Source organism: Plectropomus leopardus, chromosome 8, assembly GCF_026936395.1.
Source record: "Plectropomus leopardus strain MGB_pleo_1.0 chromosome 8, ASM2693639v1, whole genome shotgun sequence".
NCBI classification, from domain to species: Eukaryota; Metazoa; Chordata; class Actinopteri; order Perciformes; family Serranidae; genus Plectropomus; species Plectropomus leopardus.
This window is the reverse complement of record NC_142183.1, coordinates 22417521-22444362: the sequence shown is the minus strand read 5'-3', so window position 1 is coordinate 22444362 and position 26842 is coordinate 22417521. Positions and strand designations below refer to the sequence as shown.

Below are 26842 nucleotides of genomic sequence, written 5' to 3'. Positions count from 1 at the left end.
TATCCCACATATTATTTTTCTCTGTACTGTAAAATAAAGTAATTGGTCTTTGTTGGTTTTGAACTAATTAAATCCATGTTTGCATCCTCCTCCTGGGTTTCATACAGCACACTCAGGCCTCCCTGCCCCATTTCTCTGATCTACTTACTAGTCTAGAAATAAGCAGTGAAAGCTTGGCCACACAAGACAGATATAAGAGCATGTAGAATCAGTAAAACAAAATCCACTAATACACTTGTGCACGGTGATAACACTGGTAACAGATAAAAGTAATGAAAATCCATGCATTACCTCACTGCCTTTATTAATAAGAGTGAAAATAAGACCAAATTCAGCTCTAAAAAACGGATTATGTCATTTGTCTGGATGAAAATTTTAGTTTGGCTCTGAAATAAGGCAACGTTTTGATACTTCCGCAACTTGATGAACACACACCAACCACATTCAACACCACACAGGACCTTAAATTAAGATAAGACAGACATTCATTCTGGTACTGAACTATTATCTGACAAATGGATAAATCAATCGCCAGACTGTAAGTTCATTCATCAGGAAATAATTCCAAATATTTGCTCTCAAATGTAAAGGATGATCCGATTTTCTCAGTTTTATTATCAATGTAAAGTGCTGATCTTTTTTTGGATTTAATCAAAAAAGACTGATAATGAAAATAACAGTTAGTGGAAGTGATTCAGACATTAAAATACATTCACATTTGTTATGGACCCCTGCTTCTACATGCATAGTTTTGTGAGTAAAGAAATAACCATCAAACAAAAAGTAGTTTTTGTAAACTTTATTGTGAAAAATCAAAGAGACTGCTAAGATCAATATATATATTGATACAATGTTAATGGCCAGTAGTTCTGTTCAGCTGCAATTGTGATTCTTGAACAACATTGTTAAAGTCTGCAGTTCATTCAGCCCATGGGACAAAGATAGGTGACCAAAAAAATTTAAACCTGCCCTGTCTTTAAGTCCTCCTGATCATTGCCTTGTGGTGTATAAAAAGAAAAGACTTCTTATTCTAAAAGTGAAATAAGAAAACAAAAATTACAAAACTTTGGTCTGCTTCCCCTCACTGGCTGCTTCGCAAATCCATTTCAGCCACAGAGGGCAGAAGCAATCAGGTGTTCAAAGACTCAAAAAAAATTCTACAAAAACAGGTTAACCTCGCTCCTATTGAAGAAAAATAATATCAACGTCATCAAAATAGGAAAGTTAGCCCGGTACTCACATTTTGTCAGTCACTTATGTGGTAGCTGAACCTCTGCTCCAAAGGCACGTCAGCTTTTTACCTCCCTTACTCTCACATCTTACATATACAATGAAAACAACAGAACAAACACACTGACCTTAAATACAGAGTTAATCAAAAATAATAATTGGAAAACAACTAGACAAGTTTGAGCATACTGTGTAACAGCGACAAAGGACTTCCTTCATCAAAGCGCTGACTAGCCCCTCCCCGTCTAATCCCTCCCCAAATCAAATGTTCTCTTTTCCCAAAACCCAGAATCTCACTGTCCCAAAAGAACCTACCTACTACTATCTTTGCAGCCTGTGCTTGTGTATGTAGGTGTGTGATGTAGAGTCTGTGTGTGTGTGTGTGTGTGTGCAGTGGAGTGGTCGTCAGAGGTGGGTTGTTTTGGGACAGTGTTAAGTGACAGGAACTAAGGGCGTTTAGGTTCATGAGCCTTCAGTGTCCCAACAGCGTCCTTCACTGCGTGATAGATGATGTTCTTCACCTGAGAAAAAAAGAAAAAGTTGTTAAAACGACAACAGCGCCTCTCACTGACTTTTTTCAACACTTCATTTTAAAGAATATGAATAACATTTTCTATAAAATTATTTCATTCATTTATTTAACAAATATTATATGTTGTCTTAACACAAGCAGCTGTACAAGAGCTTTGTCTATAAAACAGAGATGAGAAATACGAAACTCAATTTAAAACCCAAACTTTTTGTAACCTATGGCTGTTTTTTTTTTTATTAGTGTGGCTCCATTATGTTTTGTTTGTTTGTTTGTTTTTACATTTTTATATGATTCTGCCTTATGTACTCAAATGCCTTCCTTATGTACCTGGTTAAATGAAGGTTTAATAATAATGAAACAGCACCATCTACCATGCTAACCCTTTCCTCACTCTGTACATACACTGTCAACAGTGTGTGTGGGGTTTGAGGGAGGGGAGGGCAACGGTGCTGTAAATTACAATACTGCTTTTTGCAAATGAAAAGAGTGGGCATTTCCATTTAAATAACGTGAAAGAGCCATTCCACAATTTTCAACAGAATGAATACTGTCGAATAATTTTAAGAAATCAATTATAGTTTAATAAACTAATTTCAAAGATTTTTTTGCCTATTATTAAAGAACATAGATTTAGAAAAAAAAAATGTTCACATCCAGTTATAAGCTGTTTTAAATGCACTGCCATTTAGTTTTGCTACGTTCATGTGTCAGCATTATATAAATTATCAGTTGAATTTGATCTCTGCATAGTTTTTAATGCAATTACTCTAAGCAACTAATAAACCTACTCTGAATTAATAACATCTTTTGTATGCTCAAGTGGCAGATTCTAGAAGTTACATAAAATGGAGCACACTGCTTAGAAACAACACCAAACAAAGATTATTTTTGCTAGTTGAACGCATTAAAATGTGAAACAACATTAGAGAAAAGCACACCGACCTGCAGCTTGTCTTCGTGGTTCGTATGAGTAGTAGACAGGTGTCTGAACTCCTGGGTCAGTCTGAAACAGTGTTTAACATGCTCAGGAGAAACAAAGTCCTCTGCCACCTTGATACAACTGTACAGGTTGTGCACCTGATGGAAATGAAAGAGAATGAAGAAATATGTTAATGAAACAAGATAAATATGAACCTTGGATTATCTAAATAAAAGAATATCTGTAGCAAGCTTCCTTAATACAACACGTCTGACCTGGTGTGGAGCTCCAGCAGGGATAAATACGGCATCTCCTAAGAACTGTACAATGGCCCAACCCTGAACACCATATTCTTCATAGAGCCTGCGGCGGAGCGTCTGGTCCAGGTACCAGCTCTGGTCGTGAATGGGGTCTTGGTCTGGAGGGTTCTCTTGACCCTGCTCCTCTCCCACCTGACACAAAAAAACATGATTAATCCTCTGATTAATCCGAACCTTGCATTTTTGATTGTTGTTGGAAACCCACCGATGACATCCGAGTATAATCAAGAAGAATGTAGTGCAGGGTAAACTTATCAGGATTCAGATTAAGATAAATACACAGAATAGAAGTACCCTTAAAATAATGCATTTTGATGAAGAGGAAGGCTTTTCAATGATTTTTGTGCAATCACTATCTGATGACATCAGGCCCTCGGTACCGCGCCGGTCACCCAATGCATCGCTGTCTTTGTAAAGGATCAGTGCAGCCAGTTACACAGCAGCTCGACAGATCAGATGCTATTTTAGACAGAAATCCACTGGCTGCTGACCTTGCGGAGTAATTCTCTGATCTTCTCGGCATCCTTGGCAGCATAGATGTGCCAGAGAGCTCCAGGTTTCTCCTTTCCTTCGTACACCCTCCTCTTTGTCATTTCATCCACATCACCTTCCTCAATGGTGGTCATGACCTCTGGAGGACCAAACATAAACAACAACACACACACACACACATGCAGGGCACCAAAAGATCATCAGCAGCGTCTCTACAATGACAAGAATTTACAGTAGAGCTTCCTCTTCAAAATTTTGAGCTGATATTGTTGATTTTTCAACATTACTTAAAGACTACTGTCTTGTTTTTACTCCAGTTTGATGACTGACTTTACATATCATGTCTAAGTCCCAGGACTAGGGCTGAACTATCTGGTAAAACAATCTAACTTTGATTTTTATGGACAAATATTTGGATTGAGTATGCAATTTTCTTTTTCTTTTTTCAAAGTTCTTCATCTTCTGTATTATTCACTGTACACAAGCAATAACGCACTCCACTAGCACACACTCACTACACTTATTGCTATTTGAATATCGAGATCTCTTAATTCACAATGTCGATTTGAATGCAATTACGCGTTCAGCCCTACCTGGGACTGGGACTGGGACTGTAAAGTACATCCATTATACTGTAAGACAAAAATGGTGCAGAGCTGTAGTTCTCAACTGGTGGCTAATGACCCAATGTTACAGTAGGTCACAGGTCTTTACAGTCCATAACTGTAAGAATTAGTTTCAGGACAGTTTGATTCTTAAGTTTTCATAGCTACTCTTTAAATAAAAATTTTGCAGCTGTATCATGTGGCTTTCATGACACACACGTCCCGAGCAGCAGCCCTGTGTGCTCACGTTTCCCCCATGGAACTGTAAAAAGAAACTATTATTATAGCCTTTGGCAAAACATGAAAATCCCACAACAGGACTAATGTTTATCCTGCATGAAAGCATTGTAAATTACTGAACTATTAATTTTTTGAAATCAATGAAAGTTGTTTAAATTTTAAATAATGTCTGTGTTGTGGATCATGCGGCAGGACTAGTTGAGAACCACTGGGACAAAAAAGTTACAGACTACACAATCACATTTACTAACACAATGTACACACCCACAGCCTGAGGTTGATCATACAGAGGAGCTAACACTTCTGTATGAAATTTTTACTGATGTTTCATCTACAGAGCTGAGTTACTAGTTATAGTTACAAGAAGATGGTGAGTGAAAAAAACACTAATGACTGTGTCAAATCACACCTGTTTGTTCCCAGTGTTTATCGTCGCTATCTTACCATGTGTATGCATTTGGCGAGGTGGCCAGTAAGGTAAGTTTTATTAAAAATGTGTGTGTATACCGACACAGTCTTCATTATCTGGTCATACTAAGGTTGGGTGATTCGCCTACTGACGATATTCCTTTAACAAAAACAACAATATACGACACTATAGTCCAAAAAAAAGCTTAAGCGCGATCGACTCGGTGCGTAAGCCCTATACGGTGCAGAAAGGATTTACATCTCCACACAACAGGGCTACTCGCTTAAAGGTGTGAATTTCACTAATGATGGCTTGTCTTGAGTGTGTTTATTTAAAAGCAGCAGCCTGATCAGTACCTAAAGTACCCATTATTTTGCTGCAAGTGTCTTTCCATCACACAGCATGGCAGATAAAAGAAGTCTATCGGCTGGAGGTGAGCTGTTTGCACAGATGCAATGAGAGTCTGTTGTCTGCAGCTCTCCTTGTGGCTGTTTCTGCTTGTACTTTTCTTCCCTACACTATTAGTAGACTTGTTTTAACTAAAAGGTTTGACGGTGAAGCGGCAAAATAAGGAAAGTAACAGCAGTAACACAACTTCTATACAGTTGAAAGCAAACATTAAAAAGGGAAAAAGTGGGCAGCTGACAGGCAGAAAGGGACCACAGGGATAAACAGCATGTAGATCAGTTTTTTTTAAACATCTATCTCAGTTAATTAAGGGTTTATTTCAACCAAACCAGAGTTGGTAATTTTAGGAAAAGTGGACTAATGCGATAACTAGGAAGACCACCTGAGATGGTTTTGGTCAGTTTTATTTTGATTCTGTCAAGTTTTAATGTGTGTGTGTTTTACAATTAATCAATAAGGCATCTACGTGTTAGTATTAGCCTGGTGGAAGAGCGAAACTTGGTTTGGTGCATAGTTGTATTTTTCTGTTTTATAAGGAAAATAAGGGTAAGAATAGACCAAAACTGAGTTCTCAAGCTAGTTAGTTTTACACTTCACAGCCCCACTGACATGTGTTGTCACCATAATTACTAACAACAATCGCCATTTTTGTTTGCACTAGTCAAATGACCATGGCAAGCAGTTCAAAGTCCTTTCTATGCAATTAATTTGTAAGGGTGAAGCATAGAGAAAGCAAGAGCAAAGATTCATTGTATAATTAATTATCACTCTGTTCTCATGGACATTTGATGACCATTATCATGTCCACCCATTATCATTTTGAATAATAACCTGGTCATATAGCCCAAGCCTATGTCACACACACAATTGCTTCACAGACATAAGTTCATTAGCCAGGATAAATCAGTGAATGTAACTTTATTTTGATGCATGTTTGTATAATCCCCTGGTCCCACTAAGAAGAAGAGTGACTGCTGTATGAGGATAAGTCATACTGTTAGGTGTGTGTCAGCGTCACTGTAACTGCAAGGGATTGGGATGCCAATTCTAGATGCCCTTCATTCATACTTTTGTCCCACAGTGTAAGGACCAGAGCACAGCTCATCCAAAGCTAACAGGAACTGAAGATCCCAGTATTTATATGAAACCTTATGTGAACGTCATGTCAGTTCACACAAATGCTGCATTGACTTAACCCCAAAGAATACACATATTTTTAACCTGGAAATCTACACAGAAGAAGAAAGCCAGGATCTCCAAAGAGCAACAGAAGAGTTTTTCAGTGCCATCTGGTAATAACTGAAGTTGTTAATAAAGGTTGAATTTACATAGAAATGTTTAAAACATGCCACAGTGGAAACCGACAGATGGGTCCAAGTGCTCTGGCCCCTACTGTACAGATAATAACAAAAGGATGGGGTGGAGGAGTGAACAAGGGGAGTTAGTCAAGAAGAAGGGCATGCTACTAAGGTGATACAATTGAAAGTCTACAGACCTTTGCGTCCATTGATATCTGCCTCTGCAAATGAGAAATTTTGCCACAATGTAAATGAGTGAGACCACCTGAAGGGTCTCTTCAGGGTCCAATCCAAGCCAATCAAGCCTGGAGCAACTAAAGCAGTAAAGGTATGATGTTTTGGAAACAGCTGTGAATGTATGTTTAAAATAGTTCAGGAGGGATCAGTGGGATGAAAAATAAGTGATTAATGTCTAGTGTTTGACATGGGTTCTCCTACATATTTTATAAAAAATATCTTGGATTTTATAAGGCAAAAAAATGTGGGTTTTGCGGTGCAGTGTTTTTGATAACAGATAAAGGTGCACCACACGAGTGTCTTGTGGTTAATGTTTTTTGAATGTGTGTGTGAATGAGACAGAAGAAGACAGAGAAGAACTAAGTGTCTTAAATCCACTGACCTTGTTCTGGGTCTCCCTCCACTTGAGGGATGCCAACATAGACCATGACGTTGACAGCGTCAGACACATCCAAATGGAGATTAGTGGTTCCCACTTTCCTGTCTTCAGAGGAGGTTAGGCCTAAAGGACAGAAACACAGTAAGGGAGTGAGAGAGAGAAGATGAGGACAAATGTACAATGGAGGGAGGGAGTGACAGAGATATCTCAGTTGACTAAAAATGAAACATTTCGGTAACACTCAGCCAATCGTTCTCACCATAGGCATTGTACATCTTAGGTCCAAGATCGGGACGCACAAAAAAGTTGGGCAGACGAGCGGCGAGGTTTAAACGACCATCCCTCTTTGTGTACTCAGGCAAGGGTAGGTTTTCCATCAGATCGTCAAACCTGGGAAAAGCACATCAAAAAAGAACAACACCAGTAAGATTCACAAATGTGTTTTGCATCTTATTATCTTATTTGTAAGACAAATATAACTCTATTGGCACTGGTATCACACTTTGGGTGATGGTATTTGTAATAGTGTCATACTTTATTTGATGGAGCCCAGTCCTACCACTCAGGGAATGATGTGGTTAGCTTTGTTGGTAAACAAACATCAAAAATAAGAAGCAACATATTTCTTGGTTCCTCACCGTGTGGGCATCATGTCCCTGAAGTCTTCACCTGGAGGCCAGTCCTTTAATTTCAAAACCATTGGCTGTCCCTCGCTATCTTGCAGTCGTTCTGCAATCACAGAAAAAAAACATTAGCTACAATTTCTGAGAGAAACAGGAGCTAAAATGACACAGTCGCATGCACACCAACCAATCAATTAATCCAAACAAAGACAAATAATTTAGAAAAAAAAAGTATGTGCACTCACTGGAGATGACCTCAAAGCCGTCCCAGAAGTCTCGCACCTTCACATCAGAGATGATAGCACAGTTTCTACAGTTGACCAGGTCTACATCCTGGTCTCCAAACTCCCTGCTGAAGGCATCAGGCCGCCACAAATCCCCTTTCAGGCGTTTATGTATCCCTGACACCAACACGGGCTGGACACATAAGAGAAGAGATTATCCAGATGATAGAGCAACAGATGTCAGTTCAGTAAAATTTCTCCCCATGTCTCTCCAACAGCAATCTGTCCTGTTCAGATCCACCATCTTTCTGGTACAGAAGCCTCAGGAGTTATACTGATTCAGGTACTTACTTGTCCCTGCTTCCAGCACTCTCTGAAGATCTTCCAGTTGTTGCTGTTGCTGGGATCCTGTAGGCAGAGGAGTCGTCCGTCACAGAGCCAGGAGTGTGAGGTATGTGGTTCCAAAACACTGAGGCCCATTACTCCATCTTTTCGAGCACCCAACACACCAAGCTCGCTGCCCTCAGAGGCCCCGGTCCGACGGCCTTCTGCCTTCTTGGTCTCCACAACAGAGGCGATGATGTGATCCAAGAAGTTCGGGAGGCTGCTCTTCAGCTTGTCACTCTGCAAAACAAAACAGAGTTTTTTAAATTACCAAGGTATGTGTTAACAGGTAAATACAGTCAAGAGAAGCTTTGTCTTTTTTCTAAGTAATACATGTTTAGCACTTTTCATCTTATCAAGTGAATGATCTGCTGCATAACTACACCAGTAACTGGCAGAGATATTGTTTAAAATCAGCTCAATTACTTCTAATCTTAGTATTCCTACAATTTTAACTCACTATACTTTAAGCTTAGGGTGCACCTATTCACAATACATGTAGAAGCATTACTGAAAATAAAAAAATTGATGCTGAAAATTTAGACTTTAATACTGAGTTTTTACATTACATTATTTATCACTAATTCCAGGTGTGTTTTTCTATATAGTTGTAAAAAAGATGTGCCTCACAAATTGTATTTCTCTTTGTGCTAAAATACACCAAAATGTTATTTGGTGTTCAGCTTTATAAGCAATTTCCATAGTTGGGGAATCTTTAGCTTCTGTAATGTGACAAATTTCGCAGTGAAATGGCATATTTGTACGATTTACAGTTACAAGAGGGATTTCAGTCAAATCCCTTGCAATTGGTTGAACCCAAAAAAATTGTACAGGCCAATTGTTTGGTGCAATACAAAGCTACAGTGGACTGTTGGCTCCACACACACCTCCCTCGCCATTAGATCAGGAGGACGAGGGAGAGATGAATGAATTACCCTCAGCCACATTATTTTGGAAATGAAACAAAGGTTCAACCCACTGATATGCAAACACACATCTCCATATTACTCTGTTAGCTACTACAACCCACAAGCGGTGGAGTGCAGTTTTATTTGACCTGTGTGGCTAGCTATTTGCCTGAAGTCTCATTTTAATTTGATGAACTTTGTCAACACCCCTGATTCATCAAACATTTTTAAGAGATAGACAGAGATTTTGATATAAAAAGGCTCTGATATTAATTTCTTTGATACATATCTGGCATAGAACAGGAGATACAGGATAATTTAACACAGAGGCACAGGATTTTAACAGGGAAAAAGCAGTTTTGTTTTTTCTAAACTGTTTTTTAAAATTAACAATTTTTCAATCCGTAATGGATCTTGCTGATGGGCTTCTCACTGTAAATGTGTACACTTGGAAATTTTCATAAAACACCATGGAATAAATAAAAGCTTTCTACGTACGCCTGCTGACGTAAAGACAGAGGGGAATGGTACCCCACTCTCTCCAGGGCCCTGGGGGAGCTTGCCCGGTCCAGAGTTGAGCAGGTCTCGGAGACTGGACCCCTCAGGTTTGGACTGGGCCATGCTGGAGCCGAGTAACAGACTGTTAAATAGCTTAGGGCTGGAAGCAGAAGGCTTTGACAGGGCACTGAGTGAGTCCAGGCCAAAGGGAGGCCGGCTGTCTCGACTCATCATGGAGCGAAGTGTACCGGATTCTGGAAGAAGATGACAAACAAGTGGTGACGTTAAAAAAAACAACATTTTGTATGAATTTTTCGTTTTTTTCTGTTTTCAAATTACACTGGCTCAGCATTTCCTCTTTCCTACTAACCCTTAGTGTCATCCTTGGCTTTCTGTGTGGCCAAGTCTGCCAGCCAGTGCAGAGCAGAGCTGTTGCCCTCTCCTGATGAGCGTGACTCCTTGGCAGACGACTGGGTGAGGTTACAGGGGGAGGACGTACCACTGGTGGAGTTACTGACACTGCCCACGCTTTCTCCTCCCCCACTGTCTGCTGGCGCTGCTGTTTGTGTAGGTTCTGTTTTGATCGCCGATGTCTCTCCCTCTGATTTTGGGGGGGTGCCAATACCAGGAGCTGCAGCTGCGAGGGTGCCACTACTGCTTGTTGTAGACTGCTGAGGAAAGCACAGCCAGACATTAGAGCCTTCCGGTTAAACACTTTGCACAATGCAGAAATTCAGGACTAAGAAAATGATGATGTGGCTGGGTACCTGTGAAATCCCATTGGGGGCACTAGGGCGTACTAGAGGCTTGGTGTGTCGACTGGTACAAGGACAATTAGCCTTAATACCCCACTTGCCTCTTGCTGAGTGCACCATGTCACCTATGTTGTAAAGAGCTAGAGGAGAAAGCCAATAAAATCAATCATAACAACTCCTGCTGTACCAATACTTGATGATTATGTGGTCATAAACAGTCAAAATGTATATGTTACCTGTCCCAGGTATAATCTGCGTGGGCATAAGGTTCTGTGGCTCATGAGGTTGGCCTTTAGCACACTTCAACCAAGAGAAAACCTCATCCTCAGGACCTTCATCTACATCTGAGGGAAAGAACAAATTGACCTATGTTTCCAACGCACTCAAAAGATCCAACAAAGAAACATCAACCAGGGTTTACATTATCTGGCAATTATCTGTTTTTGACCAGGGATATCTGAAGTCTGACACATTTAGATTTCTCAGGTCATAATGTCTGTTTAAAAGAATTTCGTATGAGAATATGCAGGCCTAACACTGTGTCCTGACAGCAAGCGAAGTTTGCTCCCTGTCCACAATTAATCTATTAAACATGCACTTCTGTTACCTCATGTAAACAAAACACAAACCTATCAGCTGTGCACTCGAGATTCATAGGATGTTACCACTTAAAAGATGGGTGAGTAATCTTCTTACATTTGTGCTTTATGAGCTGAAAACTCACATTTTATACTGTGATTATATATAGCCACCAGCGAGTAGGTTGTTACTAGCGATGATCAGTACCAGTATTTATTGATTGATTGATTTTTTAAATAGTATCATTACACATGTGAATCTACAGAATATAAACAATCATATTTGACCAGAATATCTCCCTTTTGCCCAGGACATTAAAGTCTTCCAGGAGGCATGGAACCGCAACAATTTTGTCTAACAAAAACTCTGGGGTGCTGGGTGGCTCAGTTGATGGAGCGCACATCCCATGTACAGAGCCTACGTGTCCTCATTGCAGCAGCCTCGGGTTCGAGTCCGACCGGCGGCCCTTTGCTGCATTGTCATCCACACTCTCTCATTCCCATTTCCTATGAGGCCATAAAAGGCCAAAAAATATCTTTAAAAAAAACATCTGACATCAACTTTTGTCTCTATGACTTTGATAAAATATATGAAAGAAAAGTTAAACAACACGGCACTATGGTGAACTTGTTAACAAAGGTTCCCTAAATGTCACCGTGATGACTCACCCTCCCTTGGCCTGTTCCTGCGGAGCCGATAGCAGTCCAGACACACTCCAAAGCCACATTTGCGACACACCCAGTGGATGTTGAACAGGGTGGTCTCACACACGTCACACATTTCTCTGACACCTCGCACGGCACGTTTCCACGCCACTTTCTCTGAAGGACGGGCCAAAAGAAAGACGGGATTAAATACACACTTCTGACGAGGTGAGTGTTGACGCAAAATGCAGTACAAGATAAAACACTAAATGTGAATAAAATGATGTCTTAATACTCACGGTGAGGCTCCACCATCATCATGGCCTCCTTCTCAGACATGACCAACTGACAGAACTGGTCTCCCACATTGGCCAGGATGTACTTGGATGTATCGAGGTCAAGGCCCTCTTGCACTGCCGGTGCAGGCAGCCACAGACCCATGGCCATAGAATCGCTCTGCTGAGGACTAAGGAAGCCCTCCACACGCAGTATACCTTTACGAGTGAAAGCCAACCTTTACACGGGCAAAAAAAAGGTTAACTCAGTAACAGATCACTGTTTGATTGATGATTGCTTCCTCTGTTTTTTAGAGCTTTTTTATAACTCTTTATGAATTCAACTTAAAATACACAACACAAGCCAATGAGCAGTGCAAGCATATAAATATCTACCTTCTGAAATGGAAGAACCGACAGGAGACATTCGGGTCGTCCTCATCATCGCTGTCGTCGTCGTTGGTACGATATTTTCGATAGCGTTCCAGACGACACTCGCGGCACTTGTGCAAGTGAGGGGCCACATTGATGCAGGAGCCATCCTGGAGAAAACACTCACCAGACTGCTTCAGACGACGCACTTTGCTCTGGTCTTTTAGTACAGACTGGCCCACTGAAGGAGACAAATTAATGTTAGTTCTGCTTAGTTTGTCACCAAAAACAAAAAAGAGAGGACAGGACTTACCTTTGAAAGGCTTGTTACGTGGACGGCTCTTAGCAGCCCCTTGGACTTTAGGTTTCTGCAACATAGCCCCATCCTTGGCAGGGTGTGGTGGTACTCCTGGGATTTGGCCTTTCTCCAGGCCCTCCTCGTTCTCACTCAGGTCTGACAGGTCACTGTTGCTGCTGGAGTCAGAGTCCCGTTTGGACATCTGGCCTCTTTCGTCCAGGGTAAACTTCTGAGACTGGCTCTGGTCAAAGGTCAAAGGAACCTCTTCCATTCCACCAGGGCCACTGCCTCCAAACATGGGGAGGCCTGAAGTGGATGTGGGCATCTCCCCAACATCCTGCTCCTCCTTTGTCATAGTCCCTTCAATCTGTGACCTCTGTGATGAGGTCTGCCCTGGAGAGGAGGAAGAGCTAGGTGATGAAGCGGATGCTGAGAGTGCTGGGAAAGGGGAAGGCAGAATCCCCTTAGGTGGCTCTGCCATAGTGAACAGGTTTGGCTTGCTGTCCGGGGCAGGACCAAGAGTCTGTGGCTCAGCCCCTGTGAGGCCAGCGAAGGAGGTGTGGGAGCTTTTGTCCCCATACGCCAAAAATGGATTAGCGGGCTCTTTGGAGGCCTGCAGAAAGAGGTTCTGGTGGCTATCTGAAGTATTAAAACCAGATTGCAGCCCTAAGCTCCCAACAGAAGTCCCATTATTACTGCTCTTTTTAGAAATACTTTGAGCTGCAGCCAGACCACCAATACTCAGACCAGAGCCTCTTCCTCCTGCAGAGCCACCCATGCCCTGGAAGGCCGATGACGATTTGTTGAGCACACCATTTCCCGTTGAATGGGTCTCAGGCACTTTGGGCTGCTCGGGCTTTTTCAGTCCTTCAGTGGAGGTTGCAGACTTAAAAAGGCTTGGGGGCTCCTTACTCAGGCTCTCAGACACTGCGGTAAAGTAATTGGTGTCCTTGGACTGGGTCTGACCAGCAGCTAGGCTCGGGCTGGACCCAGAATTCTGGGTCATGCACTGGAAAAACAAGTTTTGGTCTTGCTGGGATTTAGTCTCAGTCTTTGCTCCGCCAAAGCCGAAGCCAAAGGGTCTGGGAGTGTCCTGGGAGGTTGTAGTGGTAGGACCTCCGTTGGTCTGGGAGGTAACATCTCCAAATACGGAAGCAGTGGGTACGGTCTGGGGCAAACGAAAACTTGATGCTGTTTTAGAGCCCTGAGAAAAGAAGTGGTCAAATGATATAACACCAGAAACAAAACTGTGATGATTTGCAAAGGCATCGTGTAATGTTATAGATGGTACTTATCATATCCATCGTCTTACCTCAGTCTGGCTTCCCCAAGTGGGGGCTTTAGGACTAAAACCCACAGAAGCAGAGAGTGCCACACTGGGGCCGCTGTCATGTGACCAAGAAATAGTGACAGGCCCCGGGGAAACAAGAGCAGCTGTTTTAGAATAAGCTGATTGGGAGGCCTCCTCTCGGTCTGGTTGGGGGGATGGGGAGGCCTTGGGGGCTGGAGCTCCAGGGACCAGGCTTGGCATCTGGCCTAGTGAGGGGAAAGATGTGGTGGAGAAGGGAGAGGGGGCAGGTTTGAGGGGAGGAGGGGTGGGAGTGGGGGTGTGTGTAACGGCAGTGGTGGAGTCTGCTGCCCCTTGAGTGGAGAGTGAGCGACCATTTTCTTTGACATGGGCAGGGAAACGAGGAGGAGTAACGTTCGACTGGTCCATCTGGAGTGAGGAGTTGGTGTTGGGGGACGACACTCTGCCCTGAGGAAAGGTTCCTTCTGAAGAGCTTCCGTTTTTGGTTGTGCTGCTGACTTTTTCTCCAGAGTCTCCTCCCCAGATTCCCATCCCTTCCGCTGGAGTTTTGGAGTTGGAATCGCCACAGTTTTGCCCATCAGCTCCCACATCTCCTGCTCCTTTAAAACGTTTCAAGTTCAAGTCATCCTCGCCTTCGGAAGCAGTCCTACGTCTGCGTCCACTGTCTCCCTTCATTGTTTCACTGTCCTTCCTTCGTCGCCCATTCTTACCAATCTGAGGAGAGGGAAAATATTGAAAATTCTGTTAATACATTGAAAATGTTAATCTAAAGCTGAAAGCACTTAACCCATTATAACAAAATATTCACCTCAGTAAAATCAATTACAAAATGTTTTTATAATATGACGAACATACCTCCTCCTCTGCCAGCATGACGTGTATCACACGAGGATCCACCATCTGGTTTTCTTCTCCCTAAAGCAGAAAAAAAGTGGAATTTAAGTGGCATCCTTTCACACCGTGACTGGAATATATTTAGGCAAAACATAAAAATTATTTCATGAGGTTTGTATTTGTACAAACTGGGGAGCGCTAAACGACCCCAAACAAGAAGTGAGATAATATAGTCATTTAAAGTGAATTTATCCTTTCTGAAAGTGACTGACAGGACTTATTGAGACAGGCCAATATATTGACATTATGTCAAAATGTTGATATGAGACTAAATATGGTCTTAAATTTTGGATATCATAATATTGTATGTGTTATATTTTTCTGATTACAGCAAAGTTATGTAATTTTTAACTTAACTTACCAGACTGCTCCAGCTGTTCTTCTATTTGCCTTTACCAACTTAGTCCCATTTAGTCATAAAATCCAGAAGATGATTATTTATCAAAACTCTCATTTATTTTGTAAAAGTAACTGTACTCTACCCTTCAATATTGTCGCAATAGTGATATCAGGGTATTTAGTTAAAAATCTCCTATCTTAGTTTCACAATATTACAAACCTCTAGAACTGATGTTCCATCTAAATACCTCTATGTCATGAAGAGTTTCTAATTGTTTTGCAATACTTTTAAGGTCTAATATTTATGGAATTGAGTTTAAGAAATTGTATGCCTTTTTACAGATCTGCACACATCCTGATTTTGGTATTTAAATATATAATACAATTTGCATTCCAATATAACTTGTAACACAAACATTATTTACCTTATCTAAGGTGATCTCCATGATGTGTGAGATTGGGTCGTGCTGTGAGACCAGTCCTGATGCCCAGCACTCCTCAAACTCTGGCTGGTAAACACGAACTCTGCGTCCTTGAATAGTGTATGAACCTGAGGGCAGGAACGGGGTGCAGAATAAGTTGCATTCTTGCAGATTTAAATAAAACAGCTAACAAGTCAACAGGAATACAGACTACCAAATGATAAAGGCATGGACATCTCTAAATTTAGTTAGTTGTCACTCAGGCGTCAGAAACACAATGATTTGCAGTCGCTGTTAGTTGTTAGTCCATGGCCTTCACTGCTTAACATCAGTTCCCAAACAAAATGTGCGAAACGCTGTTAAAACATAACACCCCAGAGAACACATGGAGGTAGTAAAAAATACAACAACATAAAAACTGCTGAAGGCTGAGTCTTACCCTTCCTGAAGATCTCCTGCAGTTCAAAGTCAGTACGCCAGCTGGAGATGGCAGCCTGCAGGGAGGGCTGCTCCACCAGCAAAGGGTGTCTAATGTCTTTCTCAACCTGCACAAGGACACAAACCACACTGTTCTGACTGGTGATACAGCAATAATGTGAAGGTTCACACTAGAATAATACAGGACAGAACATCAGTGCCCTTAATGCTGATATTATTGTATTGGTTCATTGTTGAAAAAAATGTGAGAACTGACAAACACCCTGTCCAAAAAATGTTTTTATTCTGCCTCATATATACTGAAAAGCTTTGAGGTATTTAAGTTGCAATCACACAAAACAGAAAAAAGCAAGAAAATAAAATTTGAGAAGCTGAACAAGAAAATGTTTTTGCTCATTTTTAATAAATATCCTCAATATTTAGTCCATTTTAAAAAATTGAATTACTGCCTCACGGTTGTATGCCTCCGCCAACCATTCAAGTTGCACTTTACATTTTAGTCTAGACTCATGTAATAAATGAAGTCAAGAATACTAGGTGTATTTTATCGCCAAGCATGGACGCTTCACACAAATCTTCAGCCCAGTAGCACAAAAGATATACAGTATATAATCACTACGGTGTCAAGGTGGACTCCAAATTAGCGTCACCAATTCAGTATCTGAACAAATGCCTCCCCTTCTGTTTCTGAGTTAACGCGTTGAGTAATAAACAGAAAAGTGCTTTTACAGAACATTATGATGTCAAAGTGAAGTTGACCTTTTGGATATAACATGTCATTACCTCATTATTTTTATTTTGTTTAACTCGTGTGAAATTTTGTCATGCTTGGTGTATGAATTTTGGCCAAAAAATAACTTTTGCGAGTTCACAGTGACCTTTGATTATCAAAATCTAATCAGCTCTTCCTTGAGTCCAAGTGGATGTGCCAAATGTGAAGAAATTCCCTTTAAGGCCTGAGATATCGCATTAAGGCCTCCAGCCACGGCAATCAGCAAAGAAGTATTTTTAATTTCTATCAACAAACTAAGTGGTTTACAAAGTAATGGTTCTAGCATGTACAACTACTGAAAAAGGAATGCACACTGTAAAACAAACACACATACACATACACACCTCAAACCTCTGGACAGTTTTGTTGTCAGGAAGAAACTCAAAATTCTTGTTTCCAAAATACTCCACGGGAACCACGGATCCTAAACCCACTCTGTCCACCAGGGAGCGGAAGACCTGAGGAGAAAGAGAACGGCGTGAAATTCTCTGACCCTGAGGAAAAGTACTCGATATTGAGGGTAAATATCAAAAGAATGAAGGTTTTTCTTTAAATGTAGTTGAAAACAGATCCACTATGTTTAAAGTGAAGGTTTGCATGCCTCAAACAGTTTAGTCATTTTATAGTTAGTCATATCTTTCAATTGTGCTTCTGCTTACAGAACCCACATTAGTACATTACTATCTTTGTAAATTTAGTCTTTTTGCATTTGGGGGTGTGACGCTGCCCTCTACTTGGCCCAGCAACAAAGCCTGCAGCATCAAGGGAGACAAAAAATAAAAATCAGCCTTTTACTATGTGTTCTCATTGACAAAGGAACATTGCATTATTTAAAGCAATATCTGGAAAGTGTTGGGATTTTATTACATACAATTATTCAGTAATGGTCAGAGTCCAAACTTGAGAAGGAATACTCAAACTATAAGCTTTAGTCATTGATTTCAACAATGGCTGGCATTCAGGTTACGGACCCAACAGCATTGGGACGATTTGGCAGCTTTGGTTGGCCTTGTCTTAATGCCTACTCCCCATTTCAACAATTCATATCATCGTCTTGTATGCATGATGCAGACTGAGCACTCACCAGAGCAGGCCAGGCTGTTGCTGATGCTGGGGCTCCAGCAGTCCCGGTACCATCACTTCGATTGGCCCAAACAATTGAGTCTTCCACCAACACGGCTTTCACCCCGCTGTCATACACCTGTACCCAAGAGCATCTCTGCACAGCATTCTCAAACTCGACAAATACCTGCAGCCAGAAAAACAGAAAAAAAAAGAGAAAGATAAAAATAAGGACTGTTTAAGATTCATATGTAACATTCATGCATTAAAAAGTCTAAAGATAATATATGTTATATATTTTGTTGAGTTGTGTACTTACATCCATCCATATCCCAAATGTTTCTAACAATATTCGAACCCAAAGGTAGCTGGATTTTTATTCAAGGTAATGATTCATTTTATTTGGCTGCCTGTCTATGGCGTCATATTACGCTTATGCCCCTAGATGCTCTACCTACAACGCCAGATCACCATCACTGTGCATCATACAATGTCACAAAATTTTTCTCAGTATCAGTAATACAGCATTTTGTCTGCCACACAGCACATTTTTTTCATTAGTTATATTCCATTTTGCTACACAGTAATCCCGTAGTGACCAGATATATTTATGCTATACTTCAACATACAGATTGGTTCACCACAAAGTGCTACTGAGTGGCTAATGCCAGCCACCAAGCTAATGCGTAGAGTAACATTAAAGCATTACAGCAACATCTTTAGTATGACTGTTTTGACCACTGGTAAAAGAACTGGGGTATCCCACGATTGAAAATAGCACACAACACTTACTACAGTGTCTGTATAAGCAGTCGACTCATCTTATGCTGATGGTAAGTAAGCAAGTTAATGTTACGTCAGCTCGTGTTAACTGCAGCTGTTTCATTAGAAAGAACTTGCATTAGAGAATAAATGTGACTTTTGTAATGTAAATAAAAGTTAAATACATTTACTCATATGTGAACATCATTTCTGCCTGAGTCACATCAGATTGATTTTCATTGGCAATGGTGGTTGTTTAACAATGAAGACAATAGTTCAATAATCTGATGATTAAAAGCTATTTCACAACATCCAAGTCAATCTTTTGTTAGTTTTGATCGAGAAAACTCCGGCAGCAGAAATTACAAAAAGACAATTACCTCAGCAACTGCAATTAGTGAATCAAATTAAAATGCAGCATAGGGTAGAAATATGTGCAAGTTCTGCAAATAAAATAACACTTTTCACTAGACAGAATTACTACAAATGGACTGGCAAGCTACTATCTGTCAGCCACACAGAGCGTCTTCAGTGGCCACGAGCTCATTAGACACCTTCATAAAGTGATATCAATTAACAAAGTAATATCTGTGTGCATCAGCAACCCCTCTGAAAGAGCATTTCATTATGGTTATGATACAGTCTAATAATAATACTACTCAGCTTATTAAAATGTGAATACTAGAAAAAAAGATGCCAGCCTATCTAGTTTGTCATTATTTTCTTTTAAACTTTTCACAGTTTGGACTTTCAGATGCACCACTGTTACAATATCACACATTGTTGTATATAATGTCTGACGCAGTGGCTCCTTTTCTCTCTCGAGCAATAGTTGAATAACACACTTCATTTTGTAAAAGCTCGGATGTGTTTCGCTGACTCAAATGAACAGGCCCTCTGGCAGGATCACAGAAGAAGAGCCTGTCAATCATTAGTTATCTAGCGACTTTGGTTTGAAAGAAAAGTTGATGATTAAGAATTGGCTTAAACCAGAATAAACGTCTAGCAGTTTTATGACTCCCCCAACCAGTCAAGTTGAAGTTTGTCCTTTTCTCTTGTCTTTATGTCTCCTTTTGTGCATTTTCTCCCTGTGTGTTGGTTTGTTTTTACTTCCTGTGTGAATAACCTTCCGTTTTTTAAAAATTTGGGTGTTTTGGTGGGTCTGAACACAGCGCAGGCAGATCTCTCAAGTTCTTTCTTCTTCAGCAGCAGTTTGAGGAGTCTGAGTTGCAGGTGGATTTATATGTTGATCTGGTCAGAGTTGAACAGATGAATGAATTAGAGCAGCAGCTGCTGCAAAGAGGAGAGTGAAAGCAAACTTTTAGACCCATGAATGTTTCACTTTCACTGCGCTTGCGATTCTACAGCTCCGTCTGTGGACAGAGTGCGTTCTGTGATCCGACAGCTTGGTGCTGTGCATAACCCAACAGTTTATAATAGCGCTCCTAATGAACAGTCCTGCTCCAGAAATAGAAAATCAATTCATGGCGGAGGATGTTTTGATTGTAGCAGGCCACCACAAATAAACAAATGTGTGGAAAACCCTGCAATATACCCTTCTGTAAGTTATGGTGTTGAATAATGGCCTGAAAAATGTTGTTGCACAACATGGTGATGTTGTTGTGAAGTTGACCTTCACAAAATAACTCATCACTTCTTCATTATATTTTACTGTACAATTGTGTGAAATTTTGACATAATTATCTCTCCCAGACATAAGCCTGGAGGGGATCGTGTGTTTGGCCTTGTGTGTGTGTGTGTGTGTCTGTCCGCAGCTAATGTCTCATACTACTGAACCAGCCTAGTATTTTTGTTTACGTTTATTATTGCATGCTTAATGACCTCCTGTGGTTGCAGCGATTGGTCTCATTTTGAACCAGAGCAAATGTAGATTATTCCATACCTTATCAGTTATGACACACTTAATTTCGACATGATAAAAGATGAGGAAAAACTGTCTTCTTGACGGTAAGGTAGCCAAGAGGGACGATTACACCAGGCACAGCTGTGCAGCATGCATTGTCTAGCGTGGCCATGATCAGCTCCAGTGGCCGCTTTGCAGCTGCAATGCCACTGCCTGACAAAGACGTACTCTCTACTGAATAAACTTTTCTAGTTAGTGTATAACTTCTTGAGCTATGGCCCAAAATGTGTTTTGCCTGGTCACTGCCACCTTGAGCTTTGATCACCTAATTCTAATTCGTTCATCCTTGAGTCAAAGTAGATGTTTGAGCCAAAATTGAAGAAACTTCCTCTAGGTGTTCCTGAGATGTCGCATTCACGAGATTTGGATGGACGAACAGCACGGTAAAAACCCATGGCCACAGCTGAAGCAGGCATGGAGGATATGAATGACAACATTCGGGCGAGGGCATCATATATTGTCCATTTGTCCAGTCTTACTGACTTACTGTACATGGGGCTGAAAAATGTGCTACAAGGATCCACATACTGACCATCATTGCAAATGTATTCAATATTGTTCCAGGATTTGCTCTGAAGTGTATCCATTAGTCACTGATGGTATCTATTTTATTAACCTTGTGGTTTCGTGAGCATGATTGTCAGACCTGTGAGATGTCAAGAACAACCACAGACTTTTCTGCTGGCCACTGAGAAGCCCCAATAAAGCAGTTTGGGGGTTAGGGAGCGTTCAGACAATAGTAGCCAAGTGTGAAAAAATGCAGCACTCTCATTTTCTGCTGAATTTTTTGGCTCACAGTTCCTCGACTGCAATTCCCCTGAACATGACCCCGTTTCTTCATGCAAGATATTTCAGTTAAATGTATCCTCTTTTCTGTGTCTAAATAACAGAATAAAAGTGGTGTGCTGTGATTCTTAAAGGGTTATCCAACTGAAAAATGGCACTCAAAAGCTTTACTAAGACACAGTCACTAAGCAAACCTGACAACAGCTAAGCTCCCACTTCTCATGATCTGTAAGCAAAACTTTACCGCTTTTACTGAAGACACTATGACACCTCCTTTTTGTCACGGTTGTAAAATTCATAGCAGAGGTTTATTATTTTATGAGGTTGAGTGAAGTAAAACAGACACATCTGAGTTTTTGATCTACAGCTGTTTCATTTAACAGAGCAAGCTGTGAGAAACAGTCTGTACAATCATCAGTCTGCCTGGCTCCCCCAGTCAAATCACATTTGTTTAAAATCAGGGTTAAAGCTAAAACTTAAGTTTTGTACTTATTTTATTGAGGTTGCAAAGCAGAAAAGTACTGGGGGAAGGCTCTGCAGGTATTAACGACGCAGATTCACACGGATAATGTCAAGTCAACTGCTTAACCTTCAAGTGTTCAAGTGATCCTTTTGTCCACCGTGCAAGAGGATTTTCTCAACACTTGCTTGAGAAGCACTTTATAAAATGCTGTGACAAAAATACCTTTAATTTAATAAAGGATGCAGCGACATTTTCTTGCAAAAAACACCATGATACAAATTGTGACGATATATATTGTGACTCTGAAAAATCTGCCACACTAACTCTCAGACAGCAAATGTGAGTGTTTATTTTTATTATTTAACTGGTGCAAGTGTCAGTCCTCTCTTTGGATCAGAGGTGATGCTTAAGCCCATTACCAAGGTGTGTTCAGATATCCCCCACAGCAAAGTTTTATCTTGCTGAAGTATTTGTATGCGCTTTTTAGGGCTCTAAAAGTTTGTTTTCCAACCAAACCATCATGGCACCGGGGTCACAGTCTGATGTTCTCTGTCTGGTGGATGCAGCCACACACAGAATACACAGTATGTAGACAGGGTCACCAAATGTGAAATCAAAGTTCACAAGTACAAGTTCGGCCTGGAAAGTTTTAGCCATATACTGTTAGAAACTAGTGCTGAGGTGAGCACAAAAAGCTGATGAGCGTGCAAGTCAGTCCCACTATGGCAAGCGCAAAAGAAACCCCAGAGTTGGAAGACCCACCCATGGGTTACTGATCAGCTACCATAGCAACTGAGGGGGGTTGTGTATGAAATTAGGTTGCCTTTGTTGTTGTCAAATATATATATGTACAAGAAGCCAGAGGGCAAAATGTTACCTCAGTTCTTGACAAGAGGATTATGGCTGTCTTCGTCACTTGCGCTACTGTTTGTTCAAAATTAGGGGTCGACAGATTACTGCACTTAGTTTGGTGTTGGAGATTGTTATATTCCAAATTCTAAATACTGACAGAAAGATTTTCATTTTTATTGTAAATGGATATCGGTTATCTGTCTCATTAATTACTTACAATCGTTATCAATATCAGCCCTGAAAAAAATCAGTATCAGTTGCACTCTATTCAAAATAAATGAAAAGAAACAAACTTGCAAACTATTGATCCAACATTTTCTACAGTGGCCATGGCTTTGTCTTAATTTGTGCCACCTTATGAGGATCTACAGGATCCATTTACATATATACATACTCAGGAAAAATACCACTACTTGTTGTCATTTATTTACAATAAATGCCAAGCATTAACTGCCAAGGGTCCAACACTGCAGACTTTTTAAGGCTCTCAAAAAAATTAAAAAAGAGATTTATATATATATATATATATATAAAGCCCTTGTCTTTAGTCAGAAATTCATTCAGTTTTGCTGCTAACTGACCAAATTCAGACATCTGGTTTTTATTTCATGACAGTGTCATGCAGGCCTTTTTATTCATCAATTCGGTTTTATGTGCATCTGGATCTGCTGGTTAAATTTCTTTTTTTTTTTTTCATTAAAAATCTTCTGGGATTGACATTTTACACTAACACCTGTAAGAATAACAATCAAAATATACTAGTGCTGAAACTTGCTTGTAAGTCATCAAGAGACGATGAGAAGCAAAAAACCAGATGACACCTTAACATAGCTATATTGGTATAACTAGATTATTACCAAACTATTCAAAACACATCTTCCCGCCAACAATCTTCCTTCAATCTTCTTCACAGACCACTGAATCAAGCCTGCCAACAAATATCTTTGATATTGTTAGCAAGTAAACCCACAGCTGCATATTTTTCCTTCACATCGAAGTTGTCATAATATTGTTTTTTTTTTGTTAAGCTTATGTGACATCAGAGAACTGCAACTTGCCCTGAGTGGTTGAACTCAGTCAACATGTCAGTAGGGCGATGAGTATAACAAAAACTGAAACACCTGTTGACCCATATTATATTGTGCACAGTAAGGTGCTGAAAATATTTTCAAACTCATTTAACAGCAGAGTCCAGATAGTCCTAGTTTGGTTTCGTTAAAGTGAAAATGGCAGCAAATCTGTCTCTGAATACCTCTCTTTTATCCTTGTGAATCAATGACCTAAATATGATTATAATGACTATCTTTACAAAGTTCAATGGCAGAGTATTATTTTCTAATAGGAAAAGAATTTCTAAGCTCCGGACTTGTTACTGTCGATATCATTGATGGACCTAACTTCTTATACAAATATCCATTTTGGTAGATGCACACCTCAGATTAGAGAGAGACAGCCTTGTTCTTCAAAAGACAAAAATGTACATTTCAGTTACTACTGTAACAGACACTTAAATTAAATGCTTTTAAAAACCTTTTAAAGATCAATTCAAACCAAATTTAAGACAGATTTTTTTTTTCAGCTAATCATCGTTTTCTTAAACTTTATACTTAAACAAGTATGAAGGAAAGTAATATATATGTGGTCCCATAACATCAGAACTATGGACCCTCACACTGATGAGCTTGACTCCTTAGGACCAACAAAAATGTAGATCAATAAATGAAGATAGATAAAAAATGTTTGTGGTTTAAGACCTCCCATGTTTAAATTGAGAACTTTAAATGACTTTTAAGACATTATATATATATATATAAACAAATTTGAAACATTGTAAGACTTTTTAGCATCCTGCAGACACCCTGACATTCTTATTGGACATAGTGAATATAGTTTATTTTTCAGTCTGCTAATTTCTTACAAATAACAATGGCACTTGTGCAACAACCCAAAGGACCATCACTTATTACATTATTTGAAAGATATGACTGTAATAACTATCTTGTCAAAGTTAAGAATAATAGCAGGGCAGAAGAATAATTCCTAAACCCCTGCCTGATCAATTATCACCGATGGACCTAGTTTCAGCAATAAATGTCAATTTTTGAGAGGTTTTTTTTTTTGCGGAGTCTACAAAAATTGCACATCTGCAACAACCAAAAGTTACATCACTAATTACATTAATAGAAAACGATAACGTTTACATTGTTTAATAAACACACAAAAGCCAAAGTGGACAAGTGTCATTATTTAGTCCTTACTCTGACTGTAAGTTATTTCCATCAGTTATTTTTCAACCAGTTTAAACTTTAAATCTTTTTTAAAGTAAAGTACAAATTAAAGTGTCAATTTACATAAATAATACTTGAATTTGACAACTGCTTGCTATTGTAAGAGCCAGCATTTAACTATGAAGTGTATACTTTTATGTAGGTCACCCATCACCACCCCCAAAATTTTTTACCTATCAGCAGTTTTGCTCTCCTGCACAATGTAGACTTAAGTGCTTGAAAAGATTAATTTTATTGATTCGGGAGTTTACTGTATTAGAAACTTGTCTGAATTGTTAATAAGTTGTAGCCGACAGTAAAGTCAGATGAATTCCTGGTTCACCCTCATATGAACTTGTGAGGCCTTTAACTGGACTAACGTTAGCTTACGATGGGATCTGCCGAGCTAAAGCTGTTATTCAACGTTACTTACCAGCGATGTGTTACAATGTCGTGATCGTTTAGTTATCTCTGTCGCGTTTGCGCTTTGCAACTGTTTGCTACAAGGTAACAACTGTTATTGGTGGAGCTTATTATCATTCGTTTACTGGCTATAAAGCGAACAAAGCAAAGGCCAGAAAAATCCTCGGCCTCGAGTTTAGCTTCGCCTAACTGCCTGCGACTTGTACCTTGCTAATATGTGCAAGAGCTTACGTTGATGTGCCAACATTAACGGATAAAAACGAGCTGAATTTTGTCAAACACATACTTAATAGCTAGTAAACATATTATTCATAAAATTGGCAGGTATTTAGCTCAGCAGTACGGTTCCAGTTGTATGTAAACACTGACCGTCAGCCCCGCAGCGGTGCTTGTTGTTGTCGCCTCTCCTCCGCTAACCTCCGGGGCGGCCAGGCCGATGACGCTCACTGCCCGCACCGTCCCCCGGAGCCAGTCACGGGCCCAGGCAGCCTGCTCCGGCTCGGATCCATTCGCGGACCTGCCGTCGTCGAGGAGCAAAATCAGACGCTTCCCTATCAATTCAAGAGAGTCCCCCATGGTTTGCTCGCAAGCTAGCTGCCTTCAGTGAGCCACCATGAACAACTTCTCCGCTCGGGATAGGAACTCAGGACTGCTACAAGACAATTAGGAAAGAGCTGCTTTGTATTTCACGTTAGTGCAAAGGAGAACCCGTTACAACTGTTGCAGCCGGGGCCACGCAGCGGCGGACCGGGTCACGCCAGGAATTTCACACAGTCGAGATGTTATTGTCCTCGGTGCTAACGCGACTATCCTGCTCCGTCCGCCATTGAGCCCTGCAACAATCAAACGCACTCCTCGTAGACAGGCAGCACTGCGGAGACAGAGAGCAAGAGTGTGGAAACAGCGACCTCCAGTGACAGGCCTGTGAACCGCCTCAGTGGTTACAGGGTGCACTGTCGGAGGATGCTTACTGGATTTTCCGCAGTGTAACAGTTTGTCTCGTTTGCTCGAACACATCTGTCCATGCAGAGGTTTCATTTTCAAAACAGTTCAAACACAGACCTAAACTGAAAGTCTCAAGCTAAAATGATACAGTTTTACTTGCAAAATGCTCTCATACTCACAAAACATTAAAAACATGCAAGACATGCAAGACATGCAAGATAAACGATAAGATAAGATAAGATAAGATAAGATAAGATAAGATAAGATAAGATAAGATAAGATAAGATAAGATAAGATAAGATAATCATTTATTAGCCCAACAATGAGGAAACTTGCATTGTTACAGCAGCAAGGTCTGTACAAGATAAGCAAGCAAAAAGAACAACGGAAAAGCAAATAAAACAATATAAATAGTGAAAAAAAAACAAGGTGCAGCAGTAAAAAAAAGGCACAACAGCAAAAACTCAACACACCAAAATTTTACATCAATTGTACATTGAAGATAATTGAACTTGGAGCAAATATTTCCATCAATCAACACAACTTGCAGTCAAA

General features: G+C 40.3%; 1 protein-coding gene across 3 annotated transcripts; it reads right to left on the bottom strand.

The window, feature by feature from the left end:
• Nucleotides 1–784: 784 nt before the first annotated feature.
• kdm3b (lysine (K)-specific demethylase 3B) lies at nt 785–26204 on the bottom strand. Of its 3 annotated transcripts, none has more exons than XM_042492823.2 (25): nt 25712–26204; nt 17888–18052; nt 17148–17261; nt 16033–16138; nt 15597–15721; nt 14794–14853; nt 13942–14652; nt 12645–13833; nt 12356–12572; nt 11984–12198; nt 11709–11861; nt 10698–10805; nt 10474–10601; nt 10077–10374; nt 9707–9960; nt 8268–8540; nt 7938–8109; nt 7708–7798; nt 7329–7459; nt 7073–7192; nt 6651–6674; nt 3493–3632; nt 2957–3133; nt 2705–2839; nt 785–1751 (listed from the first exon to the last, which is right to left on the bottom strand). In XM_042492823.2, exons 1-25 carry the CDS (start codon nt 25916–25918, stop codon nt 1677–1679), a joined length of 5388 nt encoding a protein of 1795 aa, XP_042348757.1. In that variant the 5' UTR covers nt 25919–26204; the 3' UTR covers nt 785–1676. The 3 variants fall into 3 exon arrangements, with proteins under 3 accessions (XP_042348757.1, XP_042348756.1, XP_042348758.1); XM_042492822.2 differs by having other exon boundaries at nt 10077–10377; nt 25712–26203; XM_042492824.2 differs by lacking the exon at nt 6651–6674 and having other exon boundaries at nt 10077–10377.
• Between the last annotated feature and the right edge of the window lie 638 nt (nt 26205–26842).

Coding starts and splice junctions, on each gene's coding strand:
- kdm3b (XM_042492822.2), bottom strand. CDS start 25,918: ATGGGGGACTCTCTTGAATTGATAGGGAAGCGTCTGATTTTGCTCCTC. Junction 16,139..17,147: donor AAACTGTCCAGAGGTTTGAG/GTGTGTATGTGT, acceptor GTCCTTGTGCAG/GTTGAGAAAGACATTAGACA. Junction 3,134..3,492: donor TCAGAGAATTACTCCGCAAG/GTCAGCAGCCAG, acceptor TTTTTGTGTCAG/GTGGGAGAGGAGCAGGGTCA.